The 20,777-nt window shown below is 38.8% G+C and overlaps 1 protein-coding gene across 1 annotated transcript in view; it reads right to left on the bottom strand.

The window, feature by feature from the left end:
• PITPNM3 (PITPNM family member 3) overlaps nt 1-20,777 on the bottom strand; it is a 101,453-nt gene that overhangs the window by 1,458 nt on the left and 79,218 nt on the right. The window contains exons 10-17 of the mRNA XM_010573887.1: nt 19,054-19,224; nt 12,440-12,634; nt 11,540-11,688; nt 8,500-8,616; nt 7,697-7,813; nt 3,476-3,624; nt 1,302-1,451; nt 267-450 (exon numbers count right to left, since the gene is read on the bottom strand). Coding sequence (XP_010572189.1) covers nt 267-450; nt 1,302-1,451; nt 3,476-3,624; nt 7,697-7,813; nt 8,500-8,616; nt 11,540-11,688; nt 12,440-12,634; nt 19,054-19,224 — 1,232 coding nt within the window. The remainder of the gene's footprint in view (nt 1-266; nt 451-1,301; nt 1,452-3,475; nt 3,625-7,696; nt 7,814-8,499; nt 8,617-11,539; nt 11,689-12,439; nt 12,635-19,053; nt 19,225-20,777) is intronic.

The raw sequence follows: 20,777 nt of genomic DNA, 5'->3' as shown, positions 1-20,777 counted from the left end.
ATCTGTCTGCCTGCATGCCAACAACAACTACAGATATGCACATAGGGCAGAACAAGTAGTTCATTTATTTGTCATGCCAGGAGGCCCCTTTGGATGTTTTATTAACCTTCCTTGCTCTTTAAAAAGTGAGAAAAGAAATGATAAATGGCAAAAAAGACTTTGTGATGGCCAGTGAGATTTACTGTTCAAAAGGAAGAGAGAACTCTAACTTCACTGGATGATATTCTCTAGAAAAAGTTTTAAGGCTATAAACAGGTTTCTAGTACCTCTTGCATGAGATTCCGGAGAAAAATGGTCTTTTGTCGCAGTGGGTCATGAACAAGTCCATCTGAGAAGAAGATCATCCCTTGTGGAAAGTTGTGTTGAGACAGCCATGAAACCACACGCTGTTTTTGCATATCTGGACGGCCAGTAATATAGATAATCAGATATCCCAGGTCCTGCCAATGCCTGTCAGAAACAGCAGGTAAATTATGTAGGTGCAGAAAGAGAATACCCATCATTTTTTTGCTCAGCACAGACCCAGTTGGAAGTCAGACATTATCCTTCAACAAGTGGAAAGCAGCATGCCTAAGTCTCTGCTCCTATCAAGAAATTAAGTAGTAATGTCTACATCTTGAGGGAGATGGAGGGAAGCAAGACAGATTCTTATACAATATGTTATATAAAATATGACAGCTATTTAAAAATGTACTTTGAATAGACCTTGCTACACATCAAGTCCTGCTATACCTTTGAAACCTTTAATGAGACTTCCTGCCATTTCAGCTGTAAGGAGTGGAAACCCTTGAAAACTGACATCCCTCCATTCCCATGCAAGTTCCAAAATGAGAGCTGTATTTCCCCATCCAGCGCAACATCAACAGACTTGCAAGAATGGATTAAAAGGCCTTTTAATTTTTCCTCCAAAAAATGCTCTTGCATTCACGGCACTTGATATTTTTGAAGTAGATGCCCTTATTTGAAGTTAGTGAAACACAAAATATACTCTTTGCTCATCACAGTAGAATCATTATTAATTCACTGCACACACTTTAAGGCCATATTCCCAAGAAGCAAGTTTTAATCTCTAGGCAACTTAAACTACAAATTTCAAAGTAAACCACAGCATTCTAAGATTCCTCCGAAAATCAGGCAGACCTGATGTCCAAGCAAATACAGAAATATATCTGCAAAGAATCCTGGCCTTTAAAGAACTGTTGTTTATTTAGTAAAAAAAACTATTCTGCCCTTTTCCTTCCTATTGTGTTCAAACAGGAAAGCCGGAGATTTAAAGAGTGAAGGGTGCAAACCTCGCTTACCTGACAACATCAACAGCCCCAGCTCGGACTTTGGGGTCACTTCCCATAATTGAAACACTTGCTGCAAATGAACCGTCAATACTGAATACAACACATTCCATTCCTCGGGGAAGCACAGTCAGGTAACTTGCAGCACTGCTCTGGTCCCCTCTGGAGAGTCAAAGCAATAAATACATTAAAAAAGCAAAATGTCGGAATGCATTTTCTGCACGTTCTAGTTAAGACCTGAAATTAGATCTGTCTGGATCTACAGCTTCAAAAATCGCTGTCAAATAGGGCTTCTGATTTCAGTCCTATGTGGGGCAATTAAAACTTACTTTTAGGAAATAGCTTTCCAAAGAGAAATTTGGAAGCTGACTTTATAAGAAATCACATGTGTATAAATATCTAAAAGAATTAGGAAAAAAAAACCCAAACCAGCCTGAAGTACTCAAACATGCTATCTGTCTATATATGTGTGTATATATATGTCTATATATGTACACATATAAGACATGAATGCTATATATATGCATACACATACACACACAGCACACAGAAATTAGCTACATTTTTTTTTCCAGCAGTCTACAGTTACTTGCAAATTATTAAAAATTACAAGGGAAGAATTGATATGCACCTTTTACTGGCATGTACTTACACAAATCAGGTTTTCTCCATTAGCTAAACAGCTGGTAATACTAGCATTACCCATCCCTCTATCCTTACAAATTACAATGGGAATGCCAATCCAGAAAAGTGAGGAGAAAAAAAGAGAGAGAGAAAAAAAAAAAAACCCACCCCAAAACAATCCTAAACCCAAAGATAAATCAATCATAGATGGCTTTTCTCATGGAAAAGCATGCAAAATGCAATCTTCTCATGATGTATTTTCCTCAAGAGGTCTGGACATTAAAGCACAATGCGATCCAAAGCTCTTACCATCTCATGACCTCACGTTCCCTAAAAAATGTAACCTGGAGACCACATCTTCTTTCGTTTAGAAAGATGATTATTGTATGATCTAGAAACTTATGCCTGGTGATGAAGATTCTTACAATATGTGTGCACAGCTTAATGAGCAAAGACAGGACAATTTCTTTCATTCCTCTTTGAAACTTACTCCTGCAGTCTAAAAGCCCATGGGAGCTTAGCATCTGAATACACTTCAATTAGTTTTTAAGTAACTCTCTTTTCTTGAACTGTCTATTACACTGAGGTAAAACATTTCTTCCCCGTCAGTTAGCACTACATAAGATTGTAAATTGACTTTGGACTTGGTTAACTGGTGGGTATTAACACATTCTGTTTCAGCTAAATTCCTCCCACTGATTTAGCCTCTGAAGTAGGGATTCAAGGGAAGCTGTAAAGCTACTTCCTAAGTGGCTAGGCAATTTAATTCTAAATTCAATATTAAACTAAAACTCTGTATTAAATCAAACTAGGCTTTTATTAAACATAAGATTTTTTAAAAGCACAGCTACCCAAGTCCTGCACCTAGGCCAACAAATTTATTTCACACATCTTCATTCTTCATGCTTTACTTAGCATAGAGATTTTTAAGAAATGGTGGAGAGCTAGGAGAGCTGACTGATTTTACTTCAATGAATTGTTATTTTCATGTACTGGGGTTTGGGCGGGGGGTGTGGTTTTGCTTGTTGGGTTTTTTTTTCCCAATTGAGAATAAACATGGTCTTGAGTACAGAATTAAGGTAACTTTTGATCAGCCTGACATCAACAAACAGGTGGCTGAGAGCAAGGTGGTACATCCTCTACTGTTAATTTCAATGAGAAAAGCTTCTTATCAGTCTGAAGAACACAAAGCTATACCTTTCAGCAGTCTTTTCCCCAATGAACAGGCTGCAAAATATCCCAAGTCATACATTCTTGCCACCAGAAGACTGATTACAGTCATCCAATCCCCATATTTTTGCAAGACCAAGTGCTCCTAAATTGAACTTCACTGAGGATTTGTGTTGCAGTAAGGATAAACCCATTGGGCTGGGCACCTCCAAACTGGCCAGTAAACAGATGACCACTGCTTCAAATCTAAGCTGACAACACAGTGACAAGATCAAGAAAAGATAACTAACTGACCGAAATCTCCCTCTGCACCTCCTTCAATCTTGTACACTTCAGTGTCTTTCTGATCACAGCAACCCACCACAGCTATACTTCCAGCTTGGAGCTATTACCTGACCACCATTTTGATGGGATACACACCAACTCTCAGTCTCTTCTGTTTGGGTATGTTGTAGGATATCCGGCCACTGCTGTTGGATATCTCTGTGTCAAAGTACACCCACCTACCCGAAGATGGCTCAGTCATTATGAAGATATCAACCTGCAAAAACAACAAAACAGTCATCTAGTGTGATAGTAGGCAACATGCCCTCTATTTACAAGGCCTGCCAAGCCCAGATCACATTAGTATCTCCAATGATGGCTTGTACTAAAAGCTTACAAGGAAGTTTGAAGGAACTTCAAAACTCAGTAAAAACTTCACAGAGGGTCCTCTCAATTAGAAAATGCTTCCTAACACACAATACAAGATCTTATTGCCTTCATCATTTAAAGCACTTAGCTTAGCACTGCAGGTGTCAAACGAGGGTATAGAGCTCAGAAATTTGGCAGGAACCCTAAACTAGAAAAAAGATCATTTCAGCTTGCATGTGTATAATACATTTTTGCATACTAAGCCTACAAAATGGAAAATTTCATCTGGTTATTAGCAAAATGAAATCTTTCTCAAACCATAACGTTGCCTACAAATGCAAAACCTAAACACTTCAAATTATCAAGATTTTTTTTTTTCAAAAGGTTTCATCAATATGGCTTTCTTCAACTGAAATATTTCATCAAAATTAACATAAAGTGTATTAAATACTTTGTCTGACTTGAACTGGCACTTTTGAGCAATAAGTACATTCGTAAATCTGAGGGAGGTATCTGCCAAGCTCTCCTTCTGTACTCAGTTTTTACAGAACTTAGGCATACAAGATTTATGTGGATTTCTTCAGTGCTCAACATGCTGCCAAATACTCTACAAGATTCACCAGCAGCTTACAAGATGATGCTACTTGTGTCGATAACCTTGATAACTATGCAGATATGCTCTTCTTGGACATTATGATGTTACACGACATTGGGATGTAACCATAAATAACACTAAAATTATTCCAAACTGATGAAATTCAGAAATGAATTTTTCTAAGGGATGAGCTTTGGTGCAAGGGAAGAAATGACAGGTATTGCTGAACCAGAAGTGTTATCAGGATCAAACAATGGGTTTACTCCTTACTTCTGCTTTTTGACTGCAAAGTGAATTCACAGTTTGAATACAGATGTGTACCAACTGCTTCTTTAAAGTCTTGGATGGTATAAGTAGGAGAAAGGTTCACTTTGTACCCTAACTGATTCTGAATTTCCAACTTTCAGACGCACCATTACCAGTGAGAGGGCCAAGGAAAACATTTTTATGATTTGCTAGGGGAAAATCTAACTTCCTTCCAACCTACAAAGGAATACAAGACCTAACAAGGAACAGAAATATCTTCTTTTGAGAATCATACTTCTAACTTTGTTTTATTCAGCCATTCTGTTCTTACCTTCTATTCTTCCCATTTAAAACATTTTCTCACGTCAAGCCATTAAAGGTGGGGGCGGTGTGTGTGTGTGTGTATGTGTGGTTCAGAAAAGTAGTTTTAAGTTTGCATTGGGCGTTCTGAAAAATCTGCACAACTACAGTCCTTTCAGATCAACATTTTCTTTTTTCAATATCAATGTGAAAGCTACTACAACAGCATTCTGCTGACTGTGGTCATTCTGGCTCAGTTTTCCCTTTCCACATCAGAAGATTATGAAATATAGCATTTTATGTAAAGTTACTTGAGATCCTTGGAGGGACAACATACAAGCATAAAAAAAAAAATACAGATAGTATTTCTATTAGTTTTGAAACCCCTCAAAATTAGAATGAAAACTATCAGTAATAAAACACTGAGTATGGAATTCTCCCCAATGCACTAATTAGTAATAATCTTAACATTTCTACTTAGCAATTTCTTTCAAGAGATTTTAATGACAGGATTCTATTCAATACCCAAGCATAACATCAATCTGTTTTCCCACTGCAGAAACACAGCTTGTTGTTCACCCCTATCCTTCTGAAATAGGAATATGACTTCAAGGCAACCAGCCACCATACAATCATCTATGTAGGGAGGAAAAACATTAGACTATTACACCCAGAAAATAATGGGTTAAGTAAATCCCAGAGACACACCTCTGGCCTCAGGAAAAGCACTGAAATGCATCTTCAACGTAGTTTGCATTTGCACACTAAAACACTGAATATCTTGTCTTTTTTACAAGCCTAAATTCATGTCAGTAAAAGACCCAGGGCTAAAATGAATCCACTCTACAAAACTGCAGAAACCCCAACAGGCCCCTTTTAGGACTTCTTGGGAAAACAAGGGTAGTTTCCAGGACTGATGCTTGCCTCAGTAAAAACTGGCATGTCAAGCCCACCTCAGGTTAATTAACATTTTCTAATAGGTCAACAGACTGAAGCTGAGATTACTTAGGTGCCCAGTCCCATGGGAGCATGAGGGATACTATTGTCAGAGACTCTCAGATAAGCTTAAGTTCCTGTCTCCTTGTCTTGACCAGATGGCCTCATCCCCATTATCACTACTCTGTTGTGCCTCCACAGAAGCCACCCAAAGCAGATGAGGTTCAGGGAAAATTTCCTGCCTGCTGAGGATAGCACCGTGATGTGACAGAGCAGATCAGGTTCACCTGTCATACGCAAACTAACACTTCGAGGTCTGCTCAAGTCTGCAGGCCACACTACTAGTTGACCTAAAAATCCTTCCCCCACTCTAATTCCCACTAGGGAAGGTGGGAGAGTTATGGCTTTTCCTTTGACAGATTCAATGGTCTTGTGGTAAAAATGGTTTCTTCTAATTTCTGCACTGTATCAGTTACAAGAGTGTCCAACTTTTGACCTGAGGAATTGCCAGGATATAGGCACAAATAATGCATGGCAGGAGATTCATTACCTACACAGCTTTGATTTGCAGTCTTCCTGACTAAGATCTAATTGAAGAGCTTCGATGCAATCCAATACACTCAGATAAATGTATCTGACGTTTTGAACTTACATTTGAGAAATGGCACAAAGAGGAAATTATTAAGTCTTGGAACCATACAATTTCGGTGTTCTTCATAGGACCACTATGAACCCCTTTGGGGCCCTATTCATCATTGTGCCAGAAGAACCTTATCAATGAATAAAATGTGATCAGATTGAAGAAATTTATAAAAGCTAGTAAAAAGCTACGATTAAAATCTTCAAAATCAGACAAAATCTGTGATCCTCTCTTGCATGTAAGCTCAAGTGATGGGGCTGCTTTAAGTTTTTTTACAAACCATATGGGATAAGATTGAAGCAGTGATGGTCTTAAAAATATAACCATAACTTATATTGACAGTTCAATGTGTATCAGCACAGGTTATGCTGAATTCTACGACAAAATCTTAGAAGCAGCACATCACTTACGTCTTGTGGAGTTGACTAACAAAAGCCCAGCTGTGACAGAAACACGGTCATCAGAAACATGGTTCCAGAAACATCCATCCCTGCCGTTTGCACTAGCAAATACACTCCAAAGAAGGCATGCTGTCAGCAGGCTGATCCCTAGATGCATCAGGTTAGTGCTGCATCTTAGCAGAATGGGCACCCACAAAACAGGCCAAGTGAAGCCTCCATGCTTCAGTTTTACCTTCAGCTCAGAAGCATTGCTTTGTTAATTTCCACAAAAAAATCTTACAGTCTCCGTGAATATGAACAAATGTGTTCTCTTAATGCTTGGCTTTGTTACCTGTAAGCCTGGCTACTGCAGGCAGCTTTAGGAGTGACAGTTCCAATTGTGTCACATTACTACTTAAATTCTAAAACTAATCTTTACTCTTCCATGTGTAAGAGAAACGGCAGCCACCTAGGCTCTAGAATCCTTATTCCTTTATCTAGTTGTCTTACCTGGATAAGAGGATATAAGTGTTTCTTGTAGTGATTTGCCAACCACTATAAAATTCTTTTTCCTCCTTGCTCAAAAAGTTCATTGTGTCCAGTAGGTGGTACGATCGGATGACAGGTTCATAAATTACTGCACAGCACACTCATCATTAACCAGAGGAGATGGCCAGCACCATGTAAGAAGGATAAGCTGGGAAAAAGGTCAGCTATCAGGAAAGCCCACTTACAGCATATTTTTGCTGAAGTGGTGGGGGCTAGTGACATACTTCCCCTCACTGTAAGGCTTTCTCTGGTACTATACATGTGCTACATTCAAAAACTGTTTCTAGTAAAAGCTGGTTCAGAAAAGTAAGGAAATTGATTACTCGGACTTTACCTTTTCACCTGTTAAAGCTACCATGTCCAGAGGTCCATACATAAAGCGCCCAACTAGTACCTGAGGACCGTCTTCTGCTGCAATGACGTCATTAGCTCGGTGATTAGCAGTCACATTCTGAAATTAAGAGCAGAAGGTAGGAAGGGTAGTGTTTGCTCTTGTAATGAGGCTACTGTCTCTCTTATGTTATTTATTAACAGTGACACAGAAACACAGTCCTGGACAGGGTGTCTGAGGTACATCACAGTGCACATTAGAGCACCTAGCAAAACTGCGTTCCTATTTCAGCTGGAGCCAGGTTTCCAGTAATGGTGAGTTCCTGAACAGACTTCCTAGTGAGAGTGCTCAAGACAACCAAATAAGTGAGAACATTTAAGGGAATGCCAATTATCTTTCACTTCAAGTGGTGCCATAGATTCACATGATTATGTGCAAGACACGCATCTTAATTGACATTTCTAACTGAAGTGGCATCTGAAGAATGAAGAAAATATTTTTTTCTTGAGTTATGGATTCATCTAACATATAAGAAAACAGAAGAACAGCCTCTTTGCTTAACTAAAACTTAAGGCCCCTCTGTTATTTAAAGAAAGAAATACACTTTCTCCCAACATGTAGCAATAAACCAAGAATAAATTGTTCCTATTCCCTAACTGTTGTTTGCCTCTGGATTATGTTAGCAGTTTTCAGCTCTTTAGTAATATTCAGTTATGTAAACTCATGCTTTGGGAGATCAAATTCCATTTAAATTGCTCCCAAACCCAAGTTCTATATCTGCCATATATATACAGATTTATACTTACTCTCAATTTGACATGTGTCCTTTTGCGTAGCCATTTTTCTCGTGGATTGGATGGACTTAGTGTTGCTGGATCCAGGTTGTCGTTTTCCTTGAAATTTACATTTTCATACCTCATAACCTGAAATTATATTAATATTTTAATAAACAGCGTGTGGCCTGGGGAGTCCTGGTACTTGGCAAAGAAAGGGAAAGTACACTGCTGCTCCAGCTGAATGACACTGCAGAGCCAAAAGCACAAGGAAAGTAGAAAGAGGTACAGGCCATATGTTCACATTAATTGTATAGACAAATAAACTGCTTCCACTCTGTTGGCCAACACTTAATCTCAAGTACTTTTTGAACTGCTTTTCCATTCACAACAGAGCTTGCACATTCTTCCAGAGAAAATGGTGAAAACATTAGGATGGTATCAAGTGACAATCACATTGTCTGCTTTAGTCTGCAAAGTCAGTAAAGCAGCTTAAGACCACAGAAGTATTTTTTAATGTCCTTTATGGGGCAGAGGTCAGATTCCTGACTCCATCTGTACCGATTTCTATACATATATCCAGACAGAATGGTACTTATCACCTTTTGGATATTACTGCAGTAGGTGATAGGCTCAGGATTTGGCTTGTGGCTAGTAAACTTGTGAACATGCAGAACCCTAATATGTCATACAAGCTACACATTCTTACAAGCTAAATATCACACACTTACCAAGAAACTTCCATGTCCAACTCAAGATTTCAGAACACAACCCACAGATTTCAGAATCTGTGGGTTATTATGCCCTGTTTCAGTTGAAACCACAAGCCCTCTCTTACTGAAATCTGTGGGTAGCACCCTGGGATCATGGATAGCGTGAGGCTACTTCATTTTGAATGAGAAATAGCTTCGTCTGTCTCCCACAAGCCAGCAGAAAGTCACTCAAGTTGAACATTTGGTTTTCTGTGCTGAAGTTTTCCACCCTGGGTGCCCACTCTGGAAGAGTGGCCTAGAATCATTTTGAAAGATGTCTTATATGAAGTTCTTTGAGTAAAATCCTGTTGCATTCGGCCTTAGCAAAGCAGCTGGCTTGCAACAAATCATAGTAATGCTGAGAGGTCAGTGTGTTTTTTAACAAATTGGCATAAATACTATTCACTGGAGGTCATGTGCAGGAAATATATGTGCCCATAGGGCATTCAGGAGCCGTTAGCCTTAACCTTAACCCCCAGCAAGGGCAGAATTTCCAGACTATGCTGGAACTAACCAGTCCTTTATGTAGTGCTGTAAGCTCACATATTGCTTTACAGGCATGTTCCAAATGCTTATTCCAAAGGCTTATCAAATTCTAAAAGCTGTGATGCACATATAAGGCTAGGTAAGACACAACAATGCAACTTGATATGAATGCACAGAAATAACAAGTAGAATAAAGCAGAAATGATTGCTAGCAGACAACTGGGCTCAGGGAGGCATTTGAAAGGAAAGATGGGAGAATGTTCTGATGGATTCAAGGCAAAAAACATCCTGAGAGAGAAGATGAGATGACAAGAGCTATAAGAGAGCTGCAAAGGAGAGGAGAAACATCTATGTACGATTGCCCTTGAACAGAAAAAAACAGGGATTTGCATCCTGTCACTTCCAGTAGAAACCTCTCCTCTACTTTCAGATGAGCATCAAATAAGATTCCCGTTTTGGAGACTGTTCTTGTTCATGGAAAAACTCTTCAGCAACTTTTTCTTTGCCTTGATTACGGTGATGCTAGTTATAAACAAAGTTTTTTAAATTAGCTTTTAAAATTCTGCATTGCTTACTGATACATTTTGACTGGTATCAGATATACTAAAGGATGCTCTGAAAGGACAGCAAGAAGTTGAAGGACTCTTAGAATTTCATCAGTTAAAAACAGCAATCAAAAACTCCACAAGTGGTCTGGTTACCAGCCAGATTGTATGCTGTGCACTCCACTCACAGACTGCTGTATAAAGATGGCGGCTCAATACAATTGCACAGTATGACTCAGCAACAGTTCTGCACCGGAGGGAACTCAGCCACTGAGCTTCCATTCCCAGGAAATCCCAGCTGAGCCTCCAGGGAGCTAACATTATTGACACCAGCACTGGGAGCAGGAGGTGGAGCTAACACTCAGAGACCAGCTAAAAGGAGTTGCGAGAAAGGCAGGCACACTGACATCTGCCAAACTGATTTAATGAAAAAAAGTCACTGTGCAGTTTTCTGCATTATTCTCTCTACTGTTTGCCTGGCAGCAGCTGTTTCATCATTCACTAGATATAAAAACCACACTGATTCTTGGGTTAATCCAGATTAAACTGCTTGTGACTGGCTTTCGGGTGAGGGTCACTTTGGGTTCTTGGAGAGACACTTATCCTGCAGGTTTCACTTGAACAACCCTTTTTTTTTTTTTTTTTTTTTTACCCCAGGTGAGATTTCTCAGCCTCACCACTTTCTCTAGAGGTCAGAGCACTGCATTATACCCAAGTCACTGCGAGCTGCTGTCAAATTACTGACATAGTAGGAACAACAGACCCATCATATGACTCAGAAATAAATTCTGAGGAGACAGTGCACACAATGCCTTGAAATACTCTCATGTAGTTACAGGAGAGACTTGATTTTCTTATGGGAGTATTACTTTCAAACTGCTGGTTTATTATCAAATGTATGCTAATAATTTGACATTTAGTAAGGAAATACATAATTAAGAAAGGCTGGAAATAGCCTATTCCTTCAAAAACAGAAGGAAATTAACACATAATACGGGGTTATACTGATCTGGGCCATGGAAGGGGTGTGTAAGGTATGCAAGACAGTGCATTGTTCCCACACAGTCAGCAGTAAGAATACCAGCCAGCAGTGCTAATGGTGGGCTCACTGTCCCCTTCACCCCTCCAATAAATCCACATCTGTCATTCCTACCTCCAATTGTATGTGATGCAGCCACAGTTAGCCATCCAACTGAACTAAAGATTAAAAGACTCACCACCCTTGGAATATGCAATTAACGATCACAATGTTATTGGTTGCAGAGCAAGAAAAATACAGAGATCAATGACCTGTCTTAAAATGAAGGCCACAACATCTGTTGATTCCCAGTAGCTGGCATGGAAGAGATGCGGCAGGGCCACAGTTGGAAAGGCTGTCAGCACATCTGGACAATACAAGGCATAATCTATTCGTTTTGTTCCCCACCACTTTGCAGTAACTACAAAAAAACCAAACAAAATAGCATCACATTTCTATAAGGTATCTTCTTAATAAATAAATCTCTTGCTGTCTTTATGTTTAAGCTAGATAATTGAATGAAGTCTTCTGCTTTTTTATCTTGACATTTAGAGTCTGTTAAAGATATCTATCAAACACGAAACTATTGTTTCCACTGACTGCATCATCACTTAAATGTCTGCAATCTAAACAGTTCTATTTGGTCCAAGTTTGGGGAAGCAGAAATCACCTCAGCATGATTCCCATTGCTTCCTGGTCCACAGAAAATGTACAGTGAGACTAGTACTTCTATGATCGTGTTATAGAATAAGAATTGCAAATGCTTCCCAAATAGTGAACAGAATATTTATATATGACTACAGTACATAACAGGACAATGTAATAATTCATAGCACTTTTAATTATGGGTAACAAATCTTATCTATCTGTATTTCTTCATGCCTGGAACATGCTTCTAAACCCCTATTAGTATGAAACCCTTAATGACTATTTATGAGTGGCACCTTAATATAAAACTGTGACTTCACTTCTGTTACTTTATCTACTTAATTACAAACAGAAGAGGAAGCTAAATTGTGTTATTTAAAATTGCAGCAAGTTAGGCTGTTCTCATTCTCCCCAAATTTCCAAGCAGGTAATTTTCCTTTTCGTAATAAACTTTTCCACAGAAAGGATGTGGAGGGAAGGGTTGTTGCCATGTCAGACAGCACATGGCACCAGGCTTCACTCACTGTTGGTGAGGTATGCTGATGGCAAGCTTTCTGTTGACCCTGAGTTTTCACTGTTTGTGCTGGCCAAGCTCAACTTTCTTGTTCTTCCTTGTGGTTGATCAGATGCGTTTGGAGATCCAGGATTCTCCTGAGAGGAAGGTATGTTCAAAGAGCTGTTCTCAAGGAACAGAGCACTGTGGTTGTGGATAGCATCACCTGCAGGTTACAGAAAGGAAAATAATTAAAAAAACCCAATGGGATGAACAACATGGCTTTGAAACTGGGGGAGTGGGGGATGTGCGTGTGCATTTTTTTTATTTCATTTTTTTTAAACACAGAGCTAATGGGCATTTTCCTGAATAATATCAGATTTCATGACCACGGATGAAACTCCTTCAGAGTGAGGAGGACAGCATGAGACAGCATGACTAAATGGAGAAAGCACACCCTACTGCCATCAAAATGCAATGGCAGCTGGGTGGTTTTGGCCAAGATCTTCCAAACTGGGTAGTGATGTTGGGAGTCTATTTTACTTCACACTCAACCCTATCCATTTTAAAATCATTCTCTGAGAAGAGCTATACAGCCCTGGGAGTCTGTGATACTTCTCTTGTCCTCTTCCTGACATGAACAAAATGACTTTAGAATGAGAACCTTCAGCAATGCTATCTACTGGTTTGCATGTTCCCAAAAGGAACAAATTCTCATTTATTCATGCCACTCTGACAAAGCTATAGGCCATGGCTAACACCTCTACTTAATGAAACAAAACACAGCCTTTCTCCTGAGGTGTTCTGAAACATATAAGAACAGACATGCATTTAAATAAAAGCATTACTGATAACTTTGCTTGAGGCAGCCTACATATCCCTCCTGTACCTAGGAAAGGCAGAACCTCAAGGGAGACAGAGGTTATACAGCAAAGCGCATATCAAAAGCAGCTGACTCTTCAGTGTTGTTTTTCAGAGAACAAACCTCTTCGAGAGGTTAAAACAGTGAACAAAAGGAGACCCAGTTCAATGCACATAATACAAAAGAAAGCAGACGTCCCTTGATGATGTATTGCTCTACTTCTCAGCGTATTTCAATCCCATTCAGAAAAATAACTGTAATCATGCTGTGCTCATCTTTCACATGGTCTTTGATTGGGGAATATGTCATACATTTCTTTATGTAGCGGAGGCCTGGAATAAGTTTCTCTTGAACTTTTCAAGTCTTACCAACTCTGAATGCAATGAATACCTCAATGGTGCACACAGAAGACAACAACAAGTTGCTGCTTTCAAGGATACCATTCCTTAAAAAAATACACTGGAAGCATAAGTGTCTATAGATTATCAGAACTGGTAAAACACGTCACCCTTTAATGAAAAGGAATAGCAGCACAGCTCCCTACAATGTCCTCCCTTCCAAAAAGCAGACATGGCTAGAAAGATTCTGGCTTGTTTTGACGTAAGCCTGAATATATCAACTGCATGAGACAACACTAGGAGCTGCCCTGCAACTGAATCAGAGAAACAATTAAACTCTAACACTTTGTGACAGGTATGTAGTTTGGATAGGATATGTTCAATTGTAGTTTCCATGGGAACATGTGCTTTGAGTTTTCATTAAAGAAACTGTAATGTACTGTTCTTTCAAAGGAATCTTGCTGATGCCATACATTAAGGAAAGTTATGTGCGGCTACAGGAAAGCTTGATGGACGTGAAAAGAATGGAAGGATAATTTTATTACTTCCCATGTCTCAAGCAAACTACATAGACTGCAACACAGACAACTGAAAACAAAACACAATGCTGCTTTCCTGTTACTTACCTCACAAGGTGAGGAAGTATTATATGCTCTTTGTAGTGAAAGAAGCAGCACAAAGAAGTAAAAGGTCTGGTTCTATGTCATACTAAATACTGAACAGCAAGGCACCTGGTCCTTCTGACAAAAAAACCCAAATCATATGGCCTAAAGCATCACAGCAAATCAGTTCACTGAAGAGAGTAGCAGAATCCACGGACATAAGCAGTAAGGAACAGGGAAGCTGCCAAACTGCACCCCATTAGGGGCCTATCTGATCCAGAACCCTCATCCAAACATCAACCAACAGGAAATTCCACAGAAGAAGGTGCAATGTATCCCATAAATGAGAGCTGTATCTCCATGAAGTGCTCATGATCGGCAGTGTTGTGATGTATACTTTCTGCTTCCCCTTCCAAAAGATTCACTGAAATAAAAACGGTTGTGCTTTTAAAATAAATTTTCTGCTTCTGAATTCTTGTTGCTTGCTGAAACAGTCAGAAATTGACCCTAATCTAATCCTTCCTCCCCCATTATAATTTTGCAAGAGTTTTGGTTTTTCATTCCCACTAAAATGGAGATGGAGAGAGAAGTAAAAATAGTAACCTTGCACAGAATGGAAAATATGTTGTTAGCCAACATATCTGTTAGCCTTTTCCATATTATTGACCAGCTTAAGACCAGCTTGGTAAGGCATCTGGTGCCTTGAAACCTGTTGTTTATTTTGTAATACTGTTATTCTAAGCTCAGTAACCCCTCTCCCTGTGAAGAGATCAAATCTATAACATGGAAGGCTTTTTCGGCATTTTTTTTTCTCCTGTTTCCTGAATTATCTTCATGTTAAAAAGGTAGGGCAGCCTGCCTTCATCGCTGTCAGTCACGTCTTTGTTGAATTGTAAAAGAGGACAGAGAGTACTGGTTAGAGATTAATAAAATACATGTAAGACTATTTTTTTCTAAAAGCCCTGTGCTCAACTTCTGACTAGGACAGTCTACGTGCATAATTCTTCCATTTAAATAACTGAAACGGATACTTCCCACCCAAAACAACCTTCCTCATGGCTCTGAGGGTCACTAAAGGTTCTTATTAATCCTACTAATCTAAATGTACTATCATGCTTGATAAGAAATAAAATAAAGGCAGACCGTTTTACAGAGTCTCATCTTGGATAACTATGAGTTACAGCCAATACAAAGAGGCAAAGCAACTTTCTCAAGGCCACACAGTAACCATCTCCAAACAAAATTAGCAATACTTTATTATATGCATACACAATTGGAGAAGTACTGTGCTTTTAGACCTTAATTTCTATCTATCCATAATGAAGCAGACCAGTCAGATCAGCCATAGTCTGGACTGGCATTCCTGCACATTCCTTAGAAATAAAACTTCGCAAGAGAAAAATTGCAGCACAATTGAAATAATTGCAAAAAGTAAAATGTAAGGTAGAAGCTCAAACAGTAAACAGGATTATGATTATCTATGTTCTGCTATGTCAAATGTCTAAAAAGTAGGATAGGTTGAAATCAGGTGTTTTGAATTAATACATAACAACCATATTTTTAACCCCCAAGTAGATATAATGCATCATGTCATAAGGAGCAAAGCAAAAAAAGGAATTAAATCCCACACGTTAGTAAGTGTCAAAAGACATGACTGGTGGTAGATCAGAGACCTGTCATAGAGCTAAGTCTCACTTATAATAGCTACAAAAGCACTTTGATTATGAAATGTCAACTACACAGCAGCTGAGAAAGCTGCTGTTTAATGAAAGGTCAGGACAGCATGACTTTCTCTGGCCTTTAACAGAACCTGAACTTTGTACCTTGCCCTTATAGTAAAAAAAAGCCCACCAATTAATAAATCATATTTTTGTCTGAACCATTATCTACTGCTATGTCTTCTGTCAGCAATCACCATAGATAAAAGAGTTAGGAAGATAAATGTTTTTTCCACCTGCTCTGTACGTCTGGCAGTGCTTTCAACACAGTTTCTTTTACTTTCACTTGTCTGTATATCACAGCAACATGAGATAAATATCCCCTTATGAGGTGACTTCTGAAAAAGTGGGATGCCTTATGTGAGTATTTCTATTCTATTCTATCTATCCAGTGCATAGGTCGAAGATATCTCAGATATTAAACCTAATCTTTGCTCATTTTTCTTTCTCTTTGCATATAATGTGTTGACTCCCCTATACATGCAGAAAACTGAATTTAAATCATGCCTCAAATAATTTTATATTATTAAGCTATTTTATCAATAGCCTAATAATGTTATCACATCCACATTAGGAATTGTATCAACAGAAGACACAGTTGCAACTGACCAACTAATTGACAGAAAGAGGAGTAATTCTCTGGGCTAGTCAAGTCTCTGTGATTATCAAAATCAAGCCTGGTAAGAGTCAGCTTTCATCATCATTAACAACTTAATAGATTGATCCATCACACACACAAACACCACCACATTATAACAACCTGTATGACCCTGGGGGCAGACTTAGTGATAAGTATTGATGCCTGCTGGATGCAAAAGGCAATCATCTAGATAAACGTGTGCTCTGCAATTTAAGTCCTGACATTTAAGTCTTAGACGTTTCCTGAATCTCAATGGAAAAAGTAAATTTGATAAACTAAAAGCTTCAAGATAAACCCTATGCACAGAGCAGCTGGCTCCAAGAGCTTCATTTGATTGGCAAGAACTGAAAGACAGCTATAGAAATCCTGCTCCCCCCCGCCAGTTTATCTGTTATCACTGAACCGTTCCTATGAATCATATAGTGAAGTTTCCTTCTAGTAGTAAATTTTTTTTCATGCAGGTTCCAGATCAGATTTTTCTTCCACAGAGGCACCTATCAGGAATTTCAGGAAGACAACAGAATCATTCTTATTTTAATCATCAGTTCTTTTGAGAAAAGGAACGGGGAGTGAGATTGTTTAATGACGTGAAAGATTATCAGAAAAAGCTGAAGGCTTTGGGCAGTGCATAGTAATTAGTTTGGTGTAACTAGGTCTCATCATAATTTATTAGTAAACTACCATTCCAGCTGACACCACGAAGGCTCTCATTTTAAGAAATACTTTCACAAGCCCAGGTATCAGAGAAAGCAAAAAAATTATACAGTCACTAGAATTAATCCTCTGTGAATGAAGAACCTTAAATTCCAAAAGGATCTCAAAGCACTTGCATTTAAATGGGAGGATTTCACATTCATCGAAAAATAACGCAGCATAGCTGTAAAGCATGGCAATGATTTAACTCTGCACAGAGGCTTAAATACAAAACCATACCTTGGAACATTTGCTGATCATTAGCACTCAGGAATCTTTATTTTATAATACTTCCAACAGACAGGGTTTCCAGATTTAGATGCTCTGTAGGGGAATCTTCTGAACCAGCGCCTTAGATGAACTCAAAAAGAACACCAGTTGTTCCCAAATCACTTATAAAACCTCTGCTTCAAGAATCACTGTATCTGAAGGGTTTACTTTAACACAACAAAGCTGGTAAAATGTACCAACGCAAGGTTTTCCACTTGAAAAGCAGCCTAAGGGAACTATTCTTCCTAGGAGAGTTATTTAAAGGCAGGTTCAACTTTTCAAGGCAGCCTTAGATATGTCTCAGTGACAGAATTAGTGCCTAACTAACCAGCCAGATTTCCAAGTGCACAGTCAGGCTTCATAATAACTCCAAGTCAGAATGCAAAGCAGGGTATATATTTGCATTGAAAGAAAACTTAGACACGGGGGTGAAGAGAGAGCACATATTCCCTGGTTTGGACTGTCCCTCACCTTAGCTATTACTTAAGTCAATTCCTGAGGAATAGCCAGATCTTCACATGTTTCAGTGAAGCCAACACCTAGAAATCACCCTTCTGCAATTCAAGATCAACTGTTGCTTTTCAAACATTGATTTAATCAAACACATTTGCATCCAATGTACACCATATTTGAGCAGATAAAACAAAGCAGTTGTGTGTATCCTACTGCACAGAATGGTTTCCCAATGATACAATTCTCCTAGCTCCAACAAATAGAAAACACTGCCATTTTACTATATTAGCCTCCAACCTTAAACTCTGAATCCTGAAAAGCCTTTTGAAACATCCTGCTGAGGCTTGAATTCATGTCTCAACCTGTAGCAAAAAGAATAAATCCAATGTGCATGCATGTACAGACAGATACACACTGATCAATTCCTTTTTTGCGTAACACGACAAGGTACTTTGCACCTATATGATTTTATCTCATTTTCTATAAAGTCAAAAGAGCACAATTCCTTCTATTAGCACCTCGCTCATCCATGTCTTCCTCTTTCCTCCCCACAAATCGGTCTATTTCTGTTTTTTTCCTGGACCGAAACATTTATTACCCAATATAACTATTGTTTAGTAGCCTACCTAGGAAAAGAGCAATCAAAAGACAATTAGCCCAGTACTCTGATTTGCCCTAGTAGATATCCACAATAAACCAACCACAAGTGGCCAAAGGAAACAATATCTGAAGATCTAGGCAAAGGTCAACTAACTGTAAAAATAAATTGTTTAAAATGATAGCCAAAGACACGGAAGTTTGCAAGTGACACTTCACCTAAAGCTGGTGGTATTACCTTCCAACCCCTCTTTTAACACAACTAGCATCACAAAGCTCATATATAAGAATAATTTTTTCTTGGTAATCTTCTTTGGTTCCACACTTGCTAAATATGTCTGTGCCATTCTGTGCCAGATGACTTGTCTTTAGCATGTTAGCACACTGGTATTTCAAATCCTCTTGACCTGTGTAAGGAGAGAATGCTTAAGAGAACAACAGGTAAGGAGAGCTATGAAAATAGGCACTGTACCTAACTGGTGAGATCTTCCATCTCCTAGTGGGTATCTCTGGTACCGTGGGACACTGAATGGAGGCAGGAGATGGAACCTTTTCTCCAGCAATGGTTCAAGTCTGCAGGCAGAGGGGTCAGCAGAGTGAAAGAAACTGTATACTTGGCTGCAGGCTGGGCGGACCTGGCATACTTGGATGAGAATCAGACAGAGAAAGAGAGGTCAGTATTTACAATTTTCAAGGAGTCTATACAGAGACAAGGTTAATATGGTCATCTGCAAACTCCAGACTAGCATACATCTGGCCACAAGAAATTTAACTAAATTGTTTGCTATTTCATATGTAAAGATCACTTTGCTGCAAAGGAGTTTATAGAGACATCACAATCTGAGATGCAGGCATGTAGCAGACATGAACACCAGCCAGAGAAATTGACAGAAGTAAGGAAGGAAAAAGAAGTTTTAAAATCTTGTAAATATAATTAAATATAATATTGAGCATTACAGCTATGATGCTCAGCACTTCAAATATTTACCAGCAAAAGGGTTTGCTAGGCCTGTTACGTCAAGAGGACTTAAATCTAGGTGACAGCAGTTTCTGAAGTCACCTTATGGAAGCTAATGTATAGAAATGAGGCTGGTCATACTATAACAGCAAAGCAACGTTTATGATTCTTGCTGAAGGTGTGCAGTTCCTGAGGGTTTTGGGCTGCAACTGTAAATGCAAATCTGAAAATCACTTACTCAGCTAATAAGGCATTCTTTGGACTAAACACACAGCACCAAAGCATAATTTATACTCAGATGGGTGATCACATGAGACTGCTAAGGTCTGTAAAACAGTCTGTGTAGTCACTTCTCACCACACCACACTTCAGTCACACTGAATCTTGCTTGCGTGAGCAAATCAATTCATTATAGGCTTATTAAACTTAGTACAGTTTGTACAGTACTGCATTTCACATTACAACAGTCAGTTTATTAACTACAAGAGTAAAAGAATGACTGAAGTATTTACAAAATATGTTTGGGAATATTATGTCTGCTCCCCATGAACTCCATGCAAGCAAGACGTGTTTTCAAACTTGCTGTGCTACACAATAAACCCTAAATGTTGTAATGATAGAATTACTATTTCCTTGTGGTGATAATGAAAACCTGGTAACATATATGATGTTTTTCTTAGAAGACGTTTGGTGCAGCGTTGTTCCCATGCAGAAGCCAAACGCATGCTTAACTGGAAACCATGAAGAAAGATGTTAGAGTTTTAATATAAGGTGTCATGGAATATTAGATCCCATGCAGTCTATCTTAAGTGACATCTCTCACCAGAGCACCCATCGTGGAATTAAAAAAAAAAAAAAAAGAAAATCAAACCCACACTACTTAGGTTCTTTCTCATTTTCAAGTGCAACAGACAAGGTATCTGTACATAAGCAAAACTACAATGAGCAAACTTGATGCTGTACATCTTCCTCTGCTGCAGTCACAGAGAGTCAGTAAGAGCTACAACAGAAAACACTACATTCTTACAGGTTTTCTCAAGTGCTTTCCATGTTGCTGGAAGGACTCTAAATATTCATGTTCTGGTGCTTGCTGCTATTAAAGGTATACAGGGACAAATCTTGATATAGACTATGTCGATGTTACCAAGTTCTAAGCTTAAAAGATTGATACTGAGTTGTAATAGCAGCATTGCCATGAAGAGGTCAGAGCAATACTTTGTTTTGTCCTGTTCTATATG

The sequence above is a fragment of the Haliaeetus leucocephalus genome, unplaced genomic scaffold, assembly GCF_000737465.1.
Source record: "Haliaeetus leucocephalus isolate CR32 unplaced genomic scaffold, Haliaeetus_leucocephalus-4.0 Scaffold395, whole genome shotgun sequence".
In the NCBI taxonomy this organism is placed as follows: Eukaryota; Metazoa; Chordata; class Aves; order Accipitriformes; family Accipitridae; genus Haliaeetus; species Haliaeetus leucocephalus.
The sequence above is the reverse complement of the archived record's forward strand: the minus strand, read 5'-3'. Positions and strand labels throughout refer to the sequence as shown.